We start from the raw sequence: 23,152 nt of genomic DNA, 5'->3' as shown, positions 1-23,152 counted from the left end.
ATTATAGGGGTACCAGAAGAAGAGAGAGAGAGAGAAAGTGACAGAAAGTGTCTTTGAGGAGGTAACTGATGAAAATTCCCCAATCTGGGAAAGGAAATGGCCTCTTGGGCCATGGAGGAGCAGAGATCTCCCAACACAAGGGACCCAAGGAAGACAACGCCAAGACATATAATAATTAAAATGGCAAAGATCAAGGATAAGGCCAGACTATTAAAAGCAGCCAGAAAGAGAAAAATGATCACATACAAAGGAAACCCACGAGGCTATCATCAGACTTCCCAACAGAAGCCTTACAGGCCAGAGGGAGTGGCATGATGTATTGAATGCAATGAAAGAGAAGAACCTCAAACCAAGAATACTCTACCCAGAAAGATTATCATTTAAATTTGGAGGGATTAAACAATTTCTCAATAAGCAAAAGTTGAAAGAATTTACATTCTACAGACCTTCTCTACACTATATTTTTGAGGGACTGCTATAGACGGATATAAATTAGCTGTCACCAGAGAAAATAAAACCACAGTAAAGAAAATAGTTTATTTACTTATAATTTTTTCTGTATTATACAAATACAATCAATTGTATTTATTTACAATTAATTACTAAGCATATGCAAAATTAAATCAATTACACCATAGTCAGTCAAGGGATATACAAAGAGTACAGAATATGAATATTCTGTATTCTGTATATATTCCCAATACATAAAGAATGCAGGAGGGAGAAAAAGGAGGAAAGGAAAAAAAAAGAACCTTTGGACTGTGTTTGTAATAATGTACTAAATGAGATAAGTTAGAATGTTAGATAGTAAAGAAGTTACCCTTGAACCTTTGGTAACCACAGCTCTAAATCCTGCAATGGCAGTAAGTACATACCTATCTATAATCACCGTAAATGTAAATGGTTTGAATGAACCAATCAAAAGACACAGAGTCACTGAAAGGGTAAAAAAACAAGACCCGCCTATATGCTGCCTACAAGAGACTCACCTCAAACCCAAAGACATACACAGACTAAAGCTGAAGGGATGGAAAAAGAGACTTCATGCAACTTATAGGGAGAAAAAAGCAAAATTGCAGTACTTGTATCATACAAAATAGACTTCAAAACAAAGAAAGTAACAAGAGACAAAGAAGGACATTACATAATGATAAAGGGGTCAGTCCACCAAGAGGACAGAACCATTATAAATATCTATGCACCCAACATAAGAGTATCTACAAATGTGCAACAAATACTAACAGAATTAAAGGGGGAAATAGAATGCAATGCATTCATTTTAGGAGACTTCAACACACCACTTAATCCAAAGGAAAGACCAACCAGACAAAATAAGTAAGGAGACAGGGGCAGTGAACAACATGTTAGAACAGATGGATCTAACAGATATTTACAGAACATTCCACTCAAAAGTAGCAGGATACACATTCTTCTCAAGTGCACATGGAACATTTTCAGGAATAAATCATATACTAGGCCACAAAAAGAGCCTCAGTAAATTCAGAAAGATTGAAATTGTACCAACCAGCTTCTCAGATCACAAAAGTATGAAACTAGAAATAAATTACGCAAAGAAAACAAAAAAGCCCACATACAAATGGAGGCTTAACAACATCCTCCTAAATAATCAATGGATCAAAGACCAAATAAAAACAGAGATCAAGCAATATATGGAGACAAATGACAACACTAATTCAACATTGCAAAATCTGTGGGATGCAGCAAAGGCTGTGCTAAGAGGGAGGTATATTACAATACAGGTCTACCTCAGGAAAGAAAAACAACCCCATACGACCAGTCTAAACTCACAATTAATGAAACTAGAAAAAGAAGAACAAATTAAGTCAGTAGAAGGAGGGACATAATAAAGATTAAAGCAGAAATAAATAAAATTGAGAAGAATAAAACAATACAAAGAATCAAAGAAAGCAGGAGATGGTTCTTCGAGAAAATTAACAAAACAGATAAACCCCTAGCCAAACTTGTCAAGAAAGAAAGAGTCTACATACATAAACAGAATAGGAAATGAGAAAGGAAAAATCACTACAGACACCACAGAAATACAAAGACTTATTAGAGAATACTATGAAAAATTATATGCTAATAAATTGGATAACCTAGAAGAAATGGGCAACTTTCTAGAAAAATACAACCTTCCAAGGCTGACCCAGAAAGAAACAGATAATCTGAACAGACCAATTAGCAGCAAACAAAATTGAACTGGTAATGAAAAAACTACACAAGAACAAAATCCCTGGCCCAGATGGCTTCACTGCTGAATTTTATCAAACATTTACTGAGGACCTAATACCCATTCTCCTTAAAGTTTTCCAAAAAATAAAGGAGGAGGGAATACTCCCAAACTCATTCTATGAAGCCGGCATCACTCTAATACCAAAACCAGGCAAAGACACCACAAAAAAAGAAAACCAGTTAGGATGGCCAACATCAAAAAGACAAGGAATAACAAATGCTGGCAAGGATGTGGAGAAAGGGGAACAAACCCTCCTACACTGCTGGTGGGAATGTAAATTAGTTCAACCATTGTGGAAAGCAATATGGAGGTTCTTCAGAAAACTAAAAATAGAAATATCATTTGACCCAGGAATTCCACAACTAGGAATTTATCCAAAGGAAACAAGATCTCAAATTCAAAGAGACATATGTACCCTTATGTTTATTGCAGCACTATTTACAATAATAGCCAAGATATGGAAGCAACCTAAGTGTCCATCAGTAGATGAATGGATAAAGAAGATGTGGTACATATACACAATGGAATATTATTCAGCCATAAGAAGAAAACAAATCCTACCATTTGCAACAACATAGATGGAGCTAGAGGGTATTATGCTCAGTGAAATAAGCCAGGCGGAGAAAGACAAGTAAATGATTTCCCTCATTTGTGGAGTATAACAATGAAGCAAAACTGAAGGAACAGAACAGTGGCAGACTCACAGACTCCAAGAGGGGACTAGCGGTTACCAAAGGGGAGGGGTAGGGCAGGGTGGGTGGGGAGGGAGGGAGAAGGGGATTGAGGGGTATTATGATTAGTGTACATGGTGTCAGGGCGGGGGTCACAGGCAAGACAGTGTAGCACAGAGAAGACAAGTAGTGACTCTGTGACATCTTACTATGCTGATGGACAGTGACTTCAATGGGGTGTGTGGGGGACTTGATAATGTGGGTGAATGTAGTAACCACATGTTTTTCATGTGAAACCTTCATAGGAGTGTATATCAGTGATAACTTAATAAAAAAAATCAGTGAGCAGAGCTTACCCAGAAATAAATAAATAGATAAATAAATAAAGGCAACTATTGTTTTGTGAAACTTCAATTCCATTTATATACTGGACAATGTAAAACGACCAGTTGAAAAGTCTGAAAAATACAGCTCTACATATTCTTACGTATGATTCTGATTTCTACTTAAGATACCAGATACTGTTGTCATGAGTATCACAAAGGGAGCCCGAATCTCCAACATTGAGTAATAAGGAAATCCATCCATGTGGGTGCCAATCAGTCTGGGTTTTATTTCCCATTCATTGCGGGGAAGGACCATCGCTGTGAACATCTGTGACTTAATAGCAAAATGTTTGTATCTCAAGCAAATCTAGTGCTACTTCTCTACGTTGTAAAATTCTAGGCTGAAGGTTAAACATTCAAATCACATTTATTGAAGGCAGGATAGTTTAGCTCAAAGAAATGTGTGGGGTCAATAAAGATCTGAGCAGGCTGCTACATGGCGGCCATGCTAGCCCACACTAGGCTTTGTGACCTCCAGGAAGTTCAGAGCCCATTTTGGAATCAGTCCAACTGTGTGACTCAAACAATCTGTGTTTGGTTCTATTTTGTCACTTCTTAGCTATGTGACTTTGGGAGGCTCCCTTCACCCCTCTGAGTTAAGCGCCCTCATCATTAACTGGGGATAAAAACCACCTACTTCAGCCAGTTAACTGTGAGGACAGGAGACTGCCTGCAAAGCCATTTGCGATGCTAGGGCACATGCGCCCCTCCATTAAGAGCGCGATTTCATCGCGGAAGGAAAGTAAAAATTTTCTTCTTCGCTTTCCCAGGTTCATTCTACATACAATTAGCAAAGAATAGCAAATGAAGATCGAAATACTTGCTCAATTTTGAATAAGAAATGTTTTAAAAAAAAGAACAAACATACTAGAGCAGGAGGAGCAAGAGGAAGGGAAGGAGGCAGCGGAGGGTGGGGGCTGCCGCTCACCCCAAAGGCCAGAAGGGCCCTCCTCGCAGCCCTCCTGCTCTGGGGCAGTGTGAGACCCCACCGGACTGGGGGCGGACTGCCTGGCAGCCGGCCTCCTACTCGGAACGCCACCACCCCAGGCGACTGGGAAGGGCGACTCCTTGAGATGGAAGGTGTGCTTCGGGTAGAAGGGCTGCAATCTCCTTGAAGAAGCCACAGCACAGAAAGCAACCCACATAGGAGGGGCAACTGCTAAAGATACTTGGGGGCAAACGCTGGCGTCATGCCTCTGTGCCAAACACGCCCAGACAGAACATGCCAAAGAGCAGAAAGCACAGAGCACAGCCCAGCGCCATGTGTGTGGATCCGTCGCTGTTCTGTTAGGAGGTGTTTACGGCTGGTGATGGGAGAGCGCTAGCGCCCAGCCGGCAGCATCCATGCTGCTTCCTCCACATCTCATGAAGCCTTCTGACGGTGCCTGCAGAACGTGTATGAACCAACGGACGCCAGGGCCCGGCTGCTCTAATTCCCACAGCTCCTTGGCAAAACCGTAAGGTGAGTGAACGGTTTTCTTCCAAGAAGTAAATAGCAGGCCATTCGGGCCCACCCTTCCAGCATCAAATCCACTCACTCTAAGATGCCCACTGAGCTGCCTGTGGCAACCCACTCTAGTCCCTGGCTGACTCCCTGCCCAGAAGGTGCTGGCACCTGGAAATACTGCTCACTCAGACTCAGGTGGGCCATCAAAGAAACCAAAACCAAGTATCTCTGAAAACTGTACACACAAGAACTGGACCGAGGGCCAAACTGTGGCAAAAGTGGACAACACAAGGACTGTCCAGAGACCCTCCCTGTGGCACTTCTCCGTGCAGGGCCCCTCCCTCCCTGCAACCCCCAGATCCCCCTCCCAAACATGCTTTCAGAAAAGGCTCCTGGGACAGCAACCAACACAGGATGCATTCAATAAATATTTCCTGAAGAGTGAATGTCAATTATGTTAATTTAGCAAGACTTGTTTGAATGTGTTAATCTCTTTTAGAAATAATGCCATGAGCTTGAGCAAGCACCTAAGCTTCTCTCTACTACAGTTTTATTATTTATAAAATATTAACAATAACAGTATTCACCCTTAGGGATGTTGCAGAAAAACCACAATTCACGTAACAAGCTTAACAGACAGGACCTGGCACAGGGCAACACTCACATGTCAGCTATCATTAGCTGCTTCTAGACAGCACCCTAGGGCAAAAGGTGTTTGTCAGATCTGGATGTATCATCTGGAGAGAATGTCCCTGAACGCTGTCAGGGTGGAGTGATGGACAGTGTGTATCAGATGCTTACTGCTTTATTCTAAGAAAATACTCCCCAAAGGTACATTTATCTGTACACTGGGGACATTCAGCTTGTGCTCTTTGTCTCAGGTATGATTTGAATAATTCCAATGAGCATCTGTTCCTTTTGTAAAGTTTTTCAGAGAAACTCACTGTGACTTTTCTGGAGAGTCTAGCAGGAGCACCAGGAAGGCAGAAACAGAAGGTGAACGGGAGCGCCAGTCCCGGCTCAGTGCACACTCGCGGACCCCCGTCCACCTTTCTGCAAACACCACCCAGTGCCCCATCTCCGCTCTTGTGGGATAATCCAAGACTCAGAGATTCAGACGCCTCTAAACAACCTGATGCCTCTTCTGCACATGTCCCCCTCCCATAGTTGGGAGGCTTCGATCACGCCAGCCACCCCAGGGACTGGAACCACCCTTCCCAACTCCGGCAGCCCACATACCCACCCAGCCCTGGCAGCTGTCCTCCTGTGTCTGACAATGGACTGCAATCCCCAGCGGTTACAAAACACCTCACATTTGCCTGCCTGTCATGTCCCCCGCACCTGGCACAGGGCAGAAAACGGGCTAGTGGGTAACCAGGCTCCAGGCGCCTTACAAACACACCAGCTGCGGTTCTCCTTCCAAAGACACGAACAGGGAGGAGACGTGACTTGTCTGTGGTAACTAGACTAGTTACGGCTTGAGGCAGGGCAAAGCCAGGTCCTCCAACTGCCGGGAGGGCACTGGCATGCAGGCCTATTAACACAGTTCAGACACTTTGCCAGGAGTCCTGAACTCCCGTTGTAGAAAAACACTCAAGTCCAATAAGATACTAAGATGATCCATGAGAGAGAGAATATGGCTGAGAGGCTGAGGGGAATTCACACTGGTTATCACTAGCTCAGTAACCAACACAAAAAACAAAATCAAAATCCCTGAGTAGAAGATTTAAGGCTGATCAGCAAATTCAAACACATCTACAATCCTAGTAACTTGATTATTAAAATACAAAAATTATCAGATAAGCATATGAATGCTCTAAGTATGCATGTAAAATGCCTATCTTTTACAATAAAAGGGCTACTGGAATTTGTCAGAAAGACTATTTGAACAGTGTTATTTGGTTCCTACATCATAAATAAATAAATGTACATTGATACACACAATTCATATATGAACTGTACTATCAGGTCATACATCTGGGAAGTTTGACAATATTAGAATCACTATGCTCAGTTGTTTCGGACTGAATTCATGATTCGGTGTGCAATGACCCATTTTGGAGAGTCTTCTTCTTCGGGTGACAAGGGAACCCAGTGGCTTCATGGGAGGATTTTATGTTGTCACTATGATGGATAAGGGACAGAAGGAAAGAGGATTTAATAATCAAGGAAATAAACTTAACTGCTAAACTGTACTAGCTTCCCAAAACAGTCTTCTCAGTCATACGCAAGTAACTGAACGCAGATGATCCCCGCAAGTTAACAGGGTCAATCACAAAAGCCCCTTTCTCTAACCAAGAAAACTGCCATATTTAAGAAACGAATGGCCTGGACTTCTCCACTAGACTAAGTCATTACATCAAAAGGTTTGAAAAGTCAGAAGACAATTTAGGTATGCTTTGAGATTAAAAAACAAGATCTATATATATATATATATATTTTGTTGTTGTTGTTATATGCACTGCTTTTTCAGGACTGTTCTATACTCTCAATAAAAAATTCTCTAAACCTGCAAATTCCCTTCCACACACATGAACAAAAAAGCTTATAATCCAGGAGAAGGACTAAATAGTACATAATTTTAACTTGCTAAAGGCAATATATATTTTATACCAGCTTGCATCCAAAAAAAACACATTCTGAAATTCGAAGACTAAATTCAGGTTGTAGCTTAACTATATACTATGAAACCAGGCAAATTACCTACCTAGTAATCACCCTTAGCTTCAATTTCCTATTCTTTAAAATAGGAGCATTGTTCCAACCTATCTATAAGACTCGCAAAGAACGAAGCATGTGAGAACGCACTGTATTGGCAAGGGTGTAGCAAACAGACACCCTTACACGGTGTCAGTGAGAGAATGAGATGGTATAACCCCAACGAAAGGGAATCCAGAATTACCAATCAAGAATCTAAACATACATACCCTTTGATACAACAATTCCACTTCTAGGAGTCCATCCTATGAATGTATTCATGCAAATGCACAAGAATTATGTACGACACAGCACAGCTCATCCCAAAAGACTGGGAACCTCCTGGACATCTAATAATAGAAGACTGGCAGGGGAGAGGGTTTATGTTATGCCCACATCTGTGCTCTTAAAAAGAAGACACTATTATCCATAAATGCCGGACTATGCACAGAATATCCCTGGAAGGTTTCAAGGGGAACTGGTGACAGTGGTTCGAGGACAGAGACCGATGACCAGAATGGGCCTTCCTTTTCACTCTCTGGGGCCTTTTGAACGTTGTTCTATTGTTCATGTTACATATTCAAAATGTATGCCCCAAGTATTTTTAACCTAACTATAAAATAATAAGGTAACTAGTAATACCTAATTCACAGCATCATTGTATTAATGAGGAATAAAATTTTAGATACTATCAGAGTTCTAAGGATGAAAGCGTAGTTTTAATTTGGGTGTTAGAGAAGGGGTCACGGAAGAGGAGCGTTTTCAGACCTCGAAGGATGGGTAAGATCTGAAGAGGCAGAGAGGGGTGACGGCGTCCTAGATGGAGGGAAGAACACATGCAAAGACAGAGAAGGGAAAGTATAGATTCTAAGTGCAGCTCTTCCACAGGGCTTCAGAAGAGGGCTCAGCAACTCGCTGCAGTGTGAGACTGATGACAGTGATTGAAAGAACCCCGAACTTGTAGACTGCACCCACATCAGGAAGGCCTTGGGCACCAAGCCTGAGAATCTGTGGGTCGTCTCGACACAGAGAATCACTAGGAGTTTGCACAGACATGGAACAACAATGCTACAGACAGGACGCCTGGGAAGAGCATGAACGAGGGCCCAGCCCCGGCACCACAGCGCTCTCTCCACGTACACAGGAATCTGCTAGGCATTCATTCTTAAGGCACTGACAACACAACTCAGACTGAAGTGGAGCAGGAACACGGGACAGGCGCCATGATTAACTTTTCCTGCCTACGATGAAGAATGCTGAGGTACATACAGAATAGTAAGAACAGGAGGGTCCCCATCCCAAGACTAAGATTCCGTGTGGACACCAGGGAGTTGGGAGGTAAGCTTCCTAACAGACCGTTCGGTGATCAGCCAACAACCAACCCCACTCTGGGGCAGGGCGAGCGGTCCTGCGCGATGTGCCCCCACTGCATGAGGGTGACCACTACCTTAGAGAAGAGCAGGGTCAGTGAATTCATCGTGTCAAGTTTATCTCGCAGAAGATCTGGAGGGCTGACTGTGGGTGGTGACACCATGGGACCACATGTCAAGCACACAGCCCCCCAGCCCTCACCGCCCTGTGCCCCATTCTTGAAAGCATTGAAAGACAGAATCCTAAGCCCTAAGTGCACCTCCTGAGGGTGCCCACACTCCACTTTCTTCGAGCGCATACTTTTTGCCTTAATAAATAAAGCCTTATCTCTGCTCAGCTTACTGCATTTTGTCTCTGCGCTCTTCCAGTGGTAAGTGTCATTGTCACTTTGCTACTTCATTCAACTTCCCAGACTTAACACGAGTCTTTCCTCTCTCTGTCTGACTTCAGACGAGTAGGAAGGGGCTGCTGAGAGCTCTGATTTGGGGCTGCAAGTTCCCATCGCCTGGGCGACCCGGACAGGGCTGCACTTGTACGGTCATACTCTTCAGTAGCCTGCCTGCAAATCTCCTCTCTTTGCCTTTGGGAAGTTCTCAGAACAAAATCTCACTTCATCTGGTGCTCTGTGGCCCCCCCAAATCCCAGGGTGGTAAGGGACTTAGTTCCAGTGCTGTGCAAATTTAAGCAGACACTGGACACCAGCTGACGCTGGCTTTAGGAGCTGGCCAGGCCTCTGCCCAGTGCTGAGCAGGAAGGACTTCAATGAGCTGCCCTTTTCTCCCTCTGCCCTTCCTTGCTCTCCGCTGCCCGCATGGCAGCTGCCATCCCTGCTACTCTCACTTAAGAACTCCTTCCTTACCCACACCCGTCCAACCTGCTCGAGAATTCTTCCTCATTCGGAGTCAAGAACCCTCCCCCATCTAGGCTGAAGCTTCTCCTAGTGCTTCAGCTAGTGTGCAGGGAGAGACCCCCCCACCCCACCCCAGAGGCAGCTGCCCGGCAACAAGACCACAATATTCTAGAATCATGTCTGTATTAGTCAGGTCAGGGCTCCACAACAGAATACCACAGACTGGGTGGCTTAAACAACAGACACTTATTTCTCATAATTCTGGAGGTTGGGAAGCCCAAGATCAAGGTGCTGGTCAGTGCCGACTCACGGTCTGTTCACGTCATGGGGAAAGAGAACATGCAAGCTCTCTGCTGTCCCTCCTTATAAGGGCCCTGATCTCAGAGGACCAGGGCCCCCCATCATGACCTCACCTGACCCTACTGACCTCCCGAAGACCCATCTCCAAATACTATCACACTGGAGGTCAAGGTTCAACATAGGCACTGGGGGGACACCATTCAGTCCTTACAGTGTCCTTTCAATGATACTGAAACAATTGAGCAAGTAGGAAAAAAGATAAACAATAGGTGAACAAATCAGCACTTTTTACATTTGTGATAACATAACTGGCCGACTTAAAATTTCTGTGTTAATAAGAGAAGCAGAGAGAAATAAAAATCAGCTATAAAATATTTTACTTTGGGCCGTATGTTTTAGCCTTCCCTTCAATCGCACTGTGGCAGAAAGAGCACTGCATTTCACCCCAGGCTTTGCCACCTAAAAGGTTAGGACATTCCTCTGCGTCCCAGTTTATCTGTAACATCGCTGGGTTGACCTAGGAGAGCTCCAAGATCACAATTTGCAAATCCCACAATCAATACCTTCCTATCAACAAAAGTTACAAAAATAAAACTCACTGACAAGATGGGGCAGCTAATAGTAACAGACAAGAAACGCACAGGAGATGAGATGTCCCAGAATTTGGATCAACAACAAACCGGATGACAAAGAGCTGGCTGCAGATAAAAGCACATTTTCATAACAATGGATGAAAATGTGATGATGTCCAGGCAATGTTGTTGAAGTCTTTCTGTGTTAAATCTTTGAAGTTAATGGCCCAATGAGTTATGGTTTCTCTGATAGAATTTCAATGTGAAAACTTCTTCCAGAGGATATATGACATCTAAAAAACTCCCAACATGTCTAATTTGTCATTTAATATTTTTACCAACAAGAGACAGATGAGAGGCTGAATATACAAACAATGGCCAAATCACAAATAAAAACAGAACTCTGGCCCCCGTCTACAGCCACCACCCACGGAGCCCACCCCCACCCGCACCCCCACAACCAGCTGGGAGGCTGACGCAGACCTGCAGGAAGCCGGCTGCTCCTCCAGCGACCATCCATAGCCAACACCCTGTAACAACTGGCCAGGACTCAGCCACTAACTGACAGACAGCTTCCTTCAGTTCTGTCCTTGCTTCCAACTTTATACCAAGCCGAGAAATCCAAACCTGCTCCCCAGCCAGTCACCTGGGACGTCCCCCCGTGAGCCGCCCCAGTCCCCAGCCCCATCAGGCACACCTGAGCCCCCTTTCCTCCTCCAGGGAGCCCCCAACTCCTCTGCCTGCCCTTGAGTCTCTGCAAGTGATGGTGGCCAGCTCCCTTGCTATACAGCAACCTCTGAATTCATCAAGCATTTCATTTTTCCACTTGTAATTATGTGACCTTGAACAACTTTCTTAACATCTCTAAGCCTCTATCTTCATCTTAAATAAAAATAACATTTACCTCTAAGGTCATATTAAATGGGACACTATATGTCAAGTGGCTAACAAACACTCGGTGCTCACCAGCTATGGCCCGCCTTACCCCAGGGAGAAGCACAGGACGTCTCAGAAAGAGGGTGATGGTCCCAGGACTCCGACACCTGCTGTCCATACAAGATGCAGCAGTACCCAGACTACGGAATCCTACTAAAGAACAAGATTTGTTTTCATTTTCCAACTTAAGTACGGGTCACTTCTAACACTATGTGATCCATGAAAAGAAAGTGACTTCCTACGCTACCTACATTTCTGTCTCCAGCAGCCTCGGATGTGCCATATTAACCGACTCCGATCTTCTTCAGTATCAAAAAGAAAACTTTAATCCATAACATAGCTATAAGGCAGGAAAGGTACCTATGAGTCAAACTGGACTTTTGTCCAAAAGGAAAAAAGCTGTTTGGGAACATTTGGGCTGGCTCTGATAAATGCTATTTGTATTCAAGCAGGGCCGGACCACAGCTGCCCTGACCTGGCTGGGCCAGAAGTTGTATTTATTGGCCTCCAGGGGGAGAACGTTCCCCAAACTGTCTACTTGAGGGAAATTAATGGGCAGTCCACCCAACTCATTGGTGGCTAGTGTTTCATCTCTGCAGCCAGTGTCACCACCAGGGGTAAAACTCCCCTTCTTCCTCTTTGTGGATAAAATTGCAACATTTCCAGAATATCTCGCCTGGCTTTGGTGCATTTACATGTCCTCAGGGGTGGAGAGAAGTTCATCTCCATGTCAATGGGTGATTACCTGTGCAACCTGGGGCGTGCCTGAACCTGAGAGGTTAAGCCGGGTGTTTGCTGGCATGCTTGCTTCTTCCGGAGCAGGGGAGAGAGACGGAGCAGGACTGCAGTTTGTAAGCAATAAACGGGTTTTAAACTTTATTTCTCTCTAAAAACCTGATTTCGGTTTTTAGAGGTATTTTGCCCTGGGATATCCTCTCCCTGAACTCATACTTTTCTACCCAAGTAGCCAAGGTCTCGGGGCTGCTCCAAGGCCCCACCCCTTAGAGGAGGGAGCCCCATCAACCTGGCCTTTTTTCTGGCACGTTACCCTCTTCCACTTACACCATCCAACCAGCTGGATCAGCCTCCATTCAGTCCTCAGGAGGTCCTGGCTGGGGTCTGGAGTGACTCCAAGATCTAGGTTTAGGCTTAAAGAGGCAGAGAAAGCTCACGGGTACCACGAGTGAAGTGAACTCTTGCTGGAGGCCAGGTTTGCCAGGCAGCCATGAGGTTTCCACAAATAATCCAGAATAATCAAGAGCTCTGGAGCTAGGCTGCCTGGGTGCCCACCCTGACTCCAACACTCGCTGTGTGATGTTGCACAAGGCCCCCAATCTCTGTGCACCTCAGTTTCCTCACTGTAAAATGGTCACAATAATAGGATTGCTCTCAAAATGAAATGAGTTGGCACAGAGGGTAGTTTGATAGATAGGTGTTAAATAAATTAACAAATGATATATATTATTAAGTATATGTCATATTATTAAATATATGCCAATATAAACACCAGGAAATGTTTGACATACATCCTTTATTATTAAAATGGCTACCTCTAGAGAAGAAAGGATGCAAAATTCAGCTTTTTACTCTACACATCTACTTCCATATCACCCGAGTTATTTATAAACAGACATTATGTGTAAATTTGCTTCAAAAGAGGTACCTGGACAATGTGATTTTGACTCCAAAGTCTTTAAATCACAGTGGGATTGTTCCAGGAAGGTGCAGTTACAGAAGTAATAGAAATGGAAAGTCTTCTTCCAGTCGAAATGCCTTGGTGCCACTTTAAAAGAACCACAGCACCCAAACCAATGTGGGCACCCGAAGGGCACCAAACGCCTTCCTGCTGTCCTAATACAAAATGTAACCTGTGCAGCCTGGACGGACCAAGACAGAAGGTCACTCTTCAGGAACCGAAAGTCAAATAACTAACCCATCTGAATTAAAATGCCAAGTAATTTATGGCTGCCCAGTACACAAATTTCAATTAATTGGGAAGAGGATATTTAAAGAGAAAACCTCGTGCCACATTACCCTCAGATTCATCCCGATCATCACTTTCACTTTTGTTTCCACAGCTGAGAGTTAAAGTAACTGAGAATTAGATGCTGTGAATGTTTGGGGGACCCTTTACAGGCTTCAAAATCATTCAAAGTGTATGACTCCAGCACAATTTTCACATGTGTTCTTTCCCCTTTGGTCATCCTTGTCACAAATCTCTCCATCAAACGCCCCCAGGAGGCACTGTGTCCTGCTCCCAAGAAGCCATCTCTATAAACTACTGTGACATTAAAGTTCCAGACAAGATGACAGCCCCCAAACTGAGTTCCACCCACCATGCGTAAAAACTATTGTACCATTACCTAATGTCCAGAACAAGAGTCCACCATTATTACTTCTTTTCCTTTTCTTAATAATTGTTATGGTTAAAAAACAACCTACAAAACGACATTTCTCAATGCTACCAGCTGCCAGCAACACAGCATATGGCACTCCACGGGCACAGTGAACTAGAAGTGTGCTGGGTCAAGTAAGAGGAAGCAGGGTTCCCAGACTCGGAACCACCATGACTGTCCTGCTCACAGTACCGAATGGACAGGCTTAAATAAACAAGGCAGAGGGCACATTGTAGCCACAACACAGGCATGGATGGGAAAGAAATGTTCTCAACACGTGTTTGAGGACACACCAAGGAAATGTCCTAAGACCTCCAAGGACAGAAAGCTGAGTCTTTTTCCATATTGGAGAAGAGATCATGAGTTGAAAGGTAATTTCTCTTTCAAACTATAGTTGTGTTATGAAATGACTATCAAATTCACCAGGCTTTCATAGATAACCAAACTGAAAGCCATTAAAAAAGAAACCTTTCCTCCAGGATGTGGAGCCCAATAGAACAACTGACCACATCCTTGACACAGAAAGGATGGCACTTTTTACAAAGTATTTCCAAGGACTATAAAGGAGTTCTTGAAGTGAAAAAAAATTTTAGCAATAAGAAACACATAGAAGGATTTAGAGGAAAAGTTGGGCAAATCTTCTAAAAAGGAAAACAGAAAGACCAAAAAATGGAAAAAGAAAAGAGAAGACATTTAGGGGAACTCACATTCAGAATGGTGGACAGGAGTCTACAGATGGGGAAGGCCCACCGAGTTCCCAACACAATGAATGGAAACAAGACCCACATCACGGCACTACCATCATGAAGCTTCCCTACACGTAGAATCACAAGAGCCCAAAAGATTACACACAGGGAAACACGGCTCACATACAAAGGAATGGCATCGAACACATCAACCATCGTGTTGAAAGCTGAAAGTCAACTCTGCAGTTATCTCAGAATTCTGCCGGACAGTGACTTCTAACCCAGAATTCTATACTCAGCCAAACAATCGATTAAAGTGAGAGTAAAATATTCCAACATTATACAAGAGTTCAAAAAAAAAGTATTTCTTAGAAAACTACTGCTGAATGTGTTCAACCAAAGTAAGAGAAAAAAACAGGAGGGTCTTACCTAGGAAAGAGGTGAAAGGAAACATCAGGGTCACAGGGACGAAGTAAGGGGACAAATGTGAGGCAGGCCAGTTGAGAGGAGGCAGGCAGGATGAGAGGTTTGGGAGGAACTGTCCTAAGAAGAGGATAAGAGGGGTGGTTACCTGATGGGTATGAGTGCGCTGCGAGGTTTACACTTGGGGTAACAAGGCAGGGGCAGGGCGAATAAAGGACAGATACAAATAAACTAAACAACACAAAGCAGGGTCATTCCCAACTCTAAGGAGAAATCAAGAAAGGAAAGGAAACAAATCAAAACAGACTGAGTATCTCAGTGATGAATATTATTTCCACAATCACACGCACTGCTGAATATTTAACACAATCACCCTGAGCTAAGGCAATGGGAGGAAGGTTGGGTAGGCGACCTAAATCACCTTCTAAAACACCTTCATATGTTTCACATACACAAAATCTGGAAGAAATAGCAAAAATATTATTTTTTGCTATCAAGGGATGGCCTCCGGGAAGCAGGAATCAGGGTGGAGAAGGGCGGGGTAGATGGATGCAGGGTTGTTTTGGTCTAAGACTTGTAGAACTTTTGACTCTTGAAACTATGCGCCTGTATAACTTGTTAAACGTGGTTATTTAATTTTTAGACAAAATCTGATACTTGACCAGCAAGAATATTATGTTTAGTGGGGCATTCTGAAACTTTCTGGAATCCAATCCCGTTGACAAGGCATGGAAAGCTATAAATCCTCTCCCCGGGAAAAACACACAGAGGCACAGACAAACGCACAAAATTCTGCACAGGATTTCAGGCAGTTCATGAATTCCTGAAGGCCAGTTTAAAAGCATTAGCAATATAGATACTGTTTCTTACACGAAGTTTATTTTAAATCAGAGTTTGTCATTTATTGTAAAGGGAAAAATATCCTCATGAAAAACTAGTAAACACACCTACATGATCACATAAGGTCACAGTCATGCTTGGTCTTAAGACACTTAGTGGCCATCACCAGTTGTTTCCTTGACCACAAGGCACACCTCATTCCTAACGATCAATGAAGGTACAAACTTTCTGTTTATTGGGCTTTGCTTCAACCTTGAAAGAGTCTCTAAAACTCAGGAATGTGAACTCTGCTGGGCTGACTCAGCTGCTTCCGTTCTGGAAGTGGACATGGAATCAAATACTCTTCACCCCACAGCCTGCCACGAGGAACGGCCCCAAGTTCCCCACATGGGTGTTTTTTCTAATAGAAGAATTACTCTAATGACTTCTTGGCAAAACTTCTGTAATCAAAGAGGGCCATTTAAATACTCCAAAACACAAACCCTACTCTGCTTCCAACTGACCTGTCTCTGCTGCTTATAAACCTCACCAACATCTCAACAGCAGGTCAGGACTCTTGTTATTTAATAGGGATCTTAATGGTCCTGCCAATTTGTTTAAAGTTTTGATGGCTTAGTTTATCTATTTGTAAACTGAGGGTAATGATAAATAACTTCACAGGATGTTGTCACAAATGGGTCAGGTAATTGCGGAAGGCAGAATAAAGAAGTCCATGCCGTAATCTCTGGAACCTGTAACTATGTCACATACGTGGCAAAAAGGACATTGCTACCGCCTTAGAGAGGTTACCCTGGCTTATCCAGGTGGGCCCAGCCTCATCTCATGAGCCCGTACAAACAGGAACATTTTACAGGAAGAAGAAGGCTGTAGCATACGGAGAAGGCAGAGGCCTGGAGCAGTATCCGTTCCGACATTCTTGCTGGTTCCGGGTTCAGGGGGTCGTGCAAGGACCAGACAGACGCTACTAGGAGCTGAGGGCAGCCCTCCAGCTGACAGTCAGCAAGGGAACAGGCCTACGTCCTCCACCTGCCAGGAGCTCTATTCATGCTGACAGTCTGATCAAGCTTGGAAGCAATTCTCCCAGATTCCCCAGCAAGGAACACAGCCCTGCCAGCACCTTGTTCCTGCCTGGTGAGGCCAGAGTCACACTTCTAGCCTACAGAACTGTGGGATAATAATACATGTTGTTTCTAAGACAGTAAGTAGTGGAAATTTGTTACTGCGGCCCTTGGAAACATACATATCTATCATACAGTGATAGATGGAAAATCTCACTGTCCACATTCAGCAAGAGTCACCTAACTTCCTGGAATCAAAGGCAAGAATGGCCATCCAAAACAACAGATTATAGACTGGTCTATTAGACACAGACTTTGGGAATTTTAAGTTGCCCGGAACATCTACCAATTCTGTTTCAGGTAACTCACTGTCCTTCCTTTAGTGTACAGCCCTTCCAATACCTGTCTACCTGTTAAACTCTAAGCACCACTCTTAGAATGGAGAATCAAAGCTGGATGTGTGCACCATCCTGGCCCCCAAAGTCTCCTACATTCTGTACCTACAGTGGCACTTCCTAGACTGCCTAGAACTAGATTCAGGTCTGCTTCCCCCCAGAGGTGGCCTCCAGCCCTTCACGGATGACTTACTGCAAGCCACCAGTGCATTTCTGCATGTGACAGGGTACTGGGGCATGTCACAGGTAATCCATGTAAAGGTTTGTTGAGCTATATGACACTATACCTGTATATCTGTACATAAAATGTAAAGTCTTGAGGACCAGGCTGTGTTTTACTGGCTTGGGATTCTGCCCTCAGCCAAAGCCTGGGAAGTTGGAAGTGCTCAGGAGCTGGCAGAAAGGAGAAGGCACAGAAGGCGGAGACAGAGAAAAGCAGAACTGCCTGGCATTCGGGAGACACTGTGCAAGCAGCTCCCTAAGTGGCTTGGCTTGAGAAGGGGCGGCCCCAGAAAACCTCTGTGCTGGTCAAGTTCACACCGATGCCTGCTGCTCACTCGTGCTGGATATTAAATGCTTTGTGGACCTCGACCTCAGACTGCTTACTGCCCAGGAATGTCAAGAAATGATCCTTCATTAAAGGAACGTTCATGGGAATGTACATAATTGAAGAGCTATTAAAGGCTAAATTATGCGTGTTCAAAAGTCTGACTTACAAAAGATCTGAATGTAATGTTTCCCCAAAATGTTAAAATACCAAACAATACCGGCCAATTAAAGACAGAAAATAATCTTATATGAAGTTGCCTAGCACACTTCAAATTAAGGAACATCTGTATCTTAAACATTTGGAATTTTAAAGAAAATCCCAGATTCACTGAATTCTTAATGAAGCATTTTTTTGACTCCTTGGCAATTTTACCACACAAAATATTGGTAATATTTTACCACTTACAAAATTTCACTACATTCATGATTTCATTTCATCCCCAAAACAATGTGTTGAACTATGGAGCTGAAATTCAGAGAAGTACTTGGACTTAAAAGAAGCCTTTCCCGGGCCAAGATCATCGCTCAATTCTCCTGTCCAAGAGAACCTGAGTGAGTTATCGTCACTGTATCATTTATATTTACAACCTGTCAACACCCAAAAAGATTTGGAGACAGCTCGAAATCATAGACATATATATGATAAAGACTTTAAAATGGAAGTGAAAGAAAAATATCCATTTGTTAGGTGATATGGGGTGAAGCGTTATCACCAAACACGAAGACTTACAGTCCAAGCAAAATTTATTTCTGAACTTCCAGTTCCCAGCAAATAACACTTAAAAAAAAAAAAAGGAGATTTACAGAATATTGTAACCTAAAAAAAAGGGAAGCACCACCAGTTCTTTAAAGGAGGTGAGTTATGTTCTCTGCTTGGGCCCCCAGGGAACAGTGAGGTTCACTCTCTGCCTTCAGTAAAGAAGGAAAGGATGATTTTGAAGTGTAGAATTCAGACTCTACTGTGCATCTCCAGGCATTCCTGTCCATGAAAGACCCCTTTCCATTTAATCCATAAAAAACATCAAGCCTGCTACAAACGAAATAATACTCTCAATGCACAACAAGGATTAACTAGTTAAGGTTCAGTGAGAACATTAACTCAATCTAAGAAAGCCACAAAGAAAATCCAGTTGTGTTTCGGAAGACTCATCCTAAAATAAGATCCCTAAAAAAATAAACTGTATGCAGTATGTAGAAAAGCACTTTTTAAAATTAAGACAAGACTGCAAATCAAAATAAAGACAAAAATCCTCCTGAGGTAAGTGAAAATGGTAATTCTGTGGCTTCACTACTTAACCAAACAGCTACCCATTTTTAGTCCCTGTGGTCACCCAAATAAGAACAGCAGAGAAAACTGTGTACCTCTCTACAGGCAGACATGTGGCTTTAAGAGCACACCAAATCCCATTTTACCAAGCAGATAAACTGGGAGCGAGATTTAATTTTAAAGGATTAATTACCATATCCCTTAGAATTGAAGCTTCCTTATAGGTCATTTAACATGTGATGCAATTTTTGATAAGTAATGATTTTTAAAATATGCTTTAAATTATCATACAGAGTCACACCTATACAAGGCACTAAAAAATTCGTTGTCTCATAGACTCCCCAAATTAAAATCTGTTAGAGATTGGGACATACAGAAGCCTACAGTTGGCTGATTTCATGTGACACTCAAAAGGATCAATAAAATGCTCCTGACAGGAGTTATGCACCCCACAACTTCATTAAGGAAAACATCAAACCAATCTGATACAGTCCAGATGTTTCAAGGACAGCATAATTATGAAGACGACACAAGACAATATCAGAAAGTCGCCTGAGTTTCCATCAGACTCTGGTCCCTCACTGCCAGGGGGCACATCCATGCAACACCCACGCAGCCAAACTTTCTGAAAAGAAGAACTTTCACTTTCAAATCTACATGTTCAAAGACCTCCACCAAGAGAACTTTCCTTTGCTATATATGTTTGGTTGCAAGAATTAAAGGCTTAGGGCTGAGAAGATTCTTCTCTAGCTTTAGACCCTCAAAGGGGGAGGAACTTGAAGCCCAAAGGGGTGGCTTTGTAGGAACAAACAGTCACTTAATGCCAGAGCCAGAATGAGACCCAGTAAATTTGAATCACTCTACACTATGCAATAAACACTAAGAAAAGCAAATATTAATGTAAAAGTACAAAGAGCCCAGAGAAACTCCAAAGAGAGTTGAAGAACTGAAGATTTTAAATCACATGAAATACTTGGGTCCATGGTATAGAAAAACGATCTTTCATTTAAACACACGTCTTCTTAGCTCTGGGCACCAACCATGCTCACCCCTTGATCAGAGAGAGCTCTGTGCCCTGAGACCATAGCTCTTAGCGGGCGGGAGAGAAGGATTTCAAGCAGGCTTGTGGGGTGGAGGGTGCCATCTAGACGGACAGGGTGCCATCTACACGGACAGGGCTGAATGGCCAGGCAGAGCCATACGGCAACGGCTGGGAGGGCAGAGGGCTCGCTGTCTAACTTTGCAACAGTGAGAGCAGTATCACCACATCTTCATCTTGTTTTCCTGTGACTTATACACCATCTTGTTCACAAAGAATTTCAGCTGGGAGATCAGTGCCACTTGTGCCTAGAGCTCCGTCTTCCGTCTCGGCCCACAACACTCTGCAAAGGGAAAGGTTTCGTCCAACTCTGCATCCCCGCAAGCCCCCCGGGGACATGGCAGGGATTCTTAAACGCTGAGGAAGGGTAACTGAATGATTGCACTTTAAGTGGCTGAGAGATGTAGAGCCTGCAGGGAGGCCCCCCGGTCTTGGCATCAGGCTGCAATCCGCAGGCTCGCCCGGGCTACCCCTTCTTCACCCCGACCTCTCCATGCAACCGCCGTGGCCCCATCCCGTGGCCTCCTTGCGTGGGCGTGGATGCTCCTCCCTCAGGCTCAGCCTCTCGCCGCCAGCTTCCCGGAGACTCGCCTCCGCTCTCCAGGCGCTGAGCCGCACAGTGTATCCGGCTCTCCGGATCTTTCTCCTCCCAGTGCCAACGGAAGAAACCAAGAAGCGCCCGGCAGAGGGGCCCGGGCCCGTCCGACCAGAGCCGGCCCTCGCGCCCAGCAGGGAGTGCGGCGGCCTGGCGCGCGCTCCCCGCTTCTGCTCCTCCGGCAGGAAAGGCGATAAATAAAAGAGGGGGCCTGGATCCTGCCCAGGCCAACTGCGCCCCTGGCGCACAGCCGGCCACGCCCGCGGGGCGCACGACCCGCGCGAGGACCCCCCGAAGCCGAGGGACCCCGCGCACACGGCGGGGCGTGCGCGCGGGGCAGGGTCACATCCAGACAAAGCACGTGGGGGGACACGGGGCCGAGCCCCCGACTCACGGGGAGGCTAGGACACCACGCGGGCGGCTGCACGCACGGCCGCCCTCCGTGACCCACAAGCAGTTACTCGGCCATTCGCGGGGGCCTGGGGCCGAGAAAGGTGACCGGGACCCCTTCGATCGACGGTCCACGCGGCCCCCCTCAGTGACACAGTGTACCCGCCGCCCCACAGGGGGACGGGGGCCAGTCTCCCACCCGCGGGATGCCCGGGACCCCCCACGCGCGACGGCCCACGCAGAGCTACCTCCGGTGACAGACACACCAAGGGGCGGCGGGGACCGAGGCAGGGGTCCCACCGTCAGGGTGACCCGGAGCCCAGCAGCAGGCACACAGCGCCCTCGGGGAGACGACGCCCGGCCGCCCGCGCGCTGCGGCCCGTCAGTCCCCGACCCCGGCCCCGGCCCCGGCCCGCCGGCGCTCTGGGCGACCTGCCACGCCCGGCCCGGGGACCCCCGCCCGGCCCCGCCGCCGCCGCCTCACCTCAGGTCGCCACTGGGCAGCCCTTGCACCTTGCCAGCGGCGCCCAGGCCGAGTGCAGCGGAGACGAGCAGCCGCAACAATGGAGCCCGGGGCGGGGCCGCCGCCGCCGCCTCAGCCCGTCAGGCTCCGGGTTCGGCTCCTCGCGGAGAGCGGCCGGCGAAGGGGCGACCAAGCTTGGCACCGCGCAAGCGCACTCTTTCGCCCGCCCTCCGCCCCGCCCCCGGCGGCGACCGGCGCGCGGGGCCCGCCCCCAGGCCAATGGGGTGGGCGCGGCGCGGAGGGGGCGGGGCCTGGGGAAACAAAGGGAGGGGCGGGGCCGCTCCGGGGCGGGGCCGGGGCCGTGGAGGCCGGCTCACGCAGGTGGGGGCGGCTCGCGGGCGGCTGGTCCCCACCCAGGCCTCAGAGTGTCCGGTTGGTCCACTCTGCAGACCGGGAAACTGAGGCCCAGCGAGCCGGATCACCTGCGGTCCCAGTCACAGAGTCCCGTTCATTAGTTCATCTCTTATTCATTCAGCAAACATTCCGCAGCACATCCGCCTTGGCTTAGGATTGGCATAGAGGCAACTTGGCCTTCCCCGAAGGAGCTCCAGGGATTTCCCGGGGTCACTAACACAAGATGAGGGAGCATGAATCCCAGCTCTTATCCTTCCTACCTCAAAGCTTTTGTGGGTTGGCTAGTACCCGCCTGAAATGCCCTCCTTTCCCCACTTGTCACCCCCAAATATCCAAGTACCAATCATCTCTAAAACCTCTCTCCTCATCACATTTCATCTTCCGGCATCATCTGACCATGCATTCTGGCTTGTCTCGACCCTCCCAGCTGCTCCGCTGTGGGTCTGCTGGATCCACTCCCATTGTGGCCCAGTCTCTACGTGTTAGGGTGTTAGGGGGGCCCACGGCTGAGGCCAGGCCTTTCTACTGGCCGTGGAACCTCCTACACGCCATAAACTCTCTTGCTTACCCACGTGGTAAACACCGTGCACTGTGCCAACAGCCGGACCCCTCTCTCCAGCCCTGCCTGACCTCTCCCAGGTCCCCAGCCGGAATGCCCCAGAGGCATTTCAAACTTCTCTCGGCCAAAACAAAGTGCTTTATTCAGAGCCCCCAACCTGCTCTTCTACATTCTTTTCTTTCTCACTAAATGGCCTCTCCATCCATAGTTGCTTAGGCTGAAATCTGAAATCTTCCAGCTCTTTATTCCTCACCCCCGTGCGTTCTTCCTCTGTTCCTGCAGGCAGAGCCCCTGCTGGAGTTTTCCATAGTGGTTTCCCCCACCACTAGTGAAGTGTGACTCCTCTGGGACGATGCAGGAGTGTGACTGATTCATTTCCGTGTACAGAACAGCCTGGCACTTACAGGAATGCCTATAGAATGGATGGATAATTGGGTACACTCTTGACGTGGCTGCAGCAGACCTTATCCCCATCTCCCTGCACACACACACGTGCTCTGTCACACACATGCACACCACTCAAAATCTGGCTTC

General features: G+C 46.0%; 1 protein-coding gene across 4 annotated transcripts in view; it reads right to left on the bottom strand.

The window, feature by feature from the left end:
• Positions 1-21,862, bottom strand: part of AFAP1 (actin filament associated protein 1) — a 149,758-nt gene extending 127,896 nt beyond the window's left edge. For 2 of the 4 annotated variants that reach the window (XM_073238023.1, XM_073238024.1), the window contains exon 1: positions 21,667-21,862. Coding sequence is in view for 2 of the 4 variants with exons in the window: in XM_073238022.1 (XP_073094123.1) it covers positions 14,996-15,020 (25 nt within the window). In the remaining 2 variants the exon portion in view is untranslated. Of the gene's footprint in view, positions 1-14,995; positions 15,110-21,666 lie in introns of all 4 variants that reach the window. The other 2 variants (XM_073238022.1, XM_073238025.1) reach the window with 2 other exon arrangements.
• Between the last annotated feature and the right edge of the window lie 1,290 nt (positions 21,863-23,152).

The sequence above is a fragment of the Manis javanica genome, chromosome 5, assembly GCF_040802235.1.
Source record: "Manis javanica isolate MJ-LG chromosome 5, MJ_LKY, whole genome shotgun sequence".
NCBI classification, from domain to species: Eukaryota; Metazoa; Chordata; class Mammalia; order Pholidota; family Manidae; genus Manis; species Manis javanica.
Note: the sequence above shows the minus strand (reverse complement) of the source record. Positions and strands in the feature narration are given on the sequence as shown.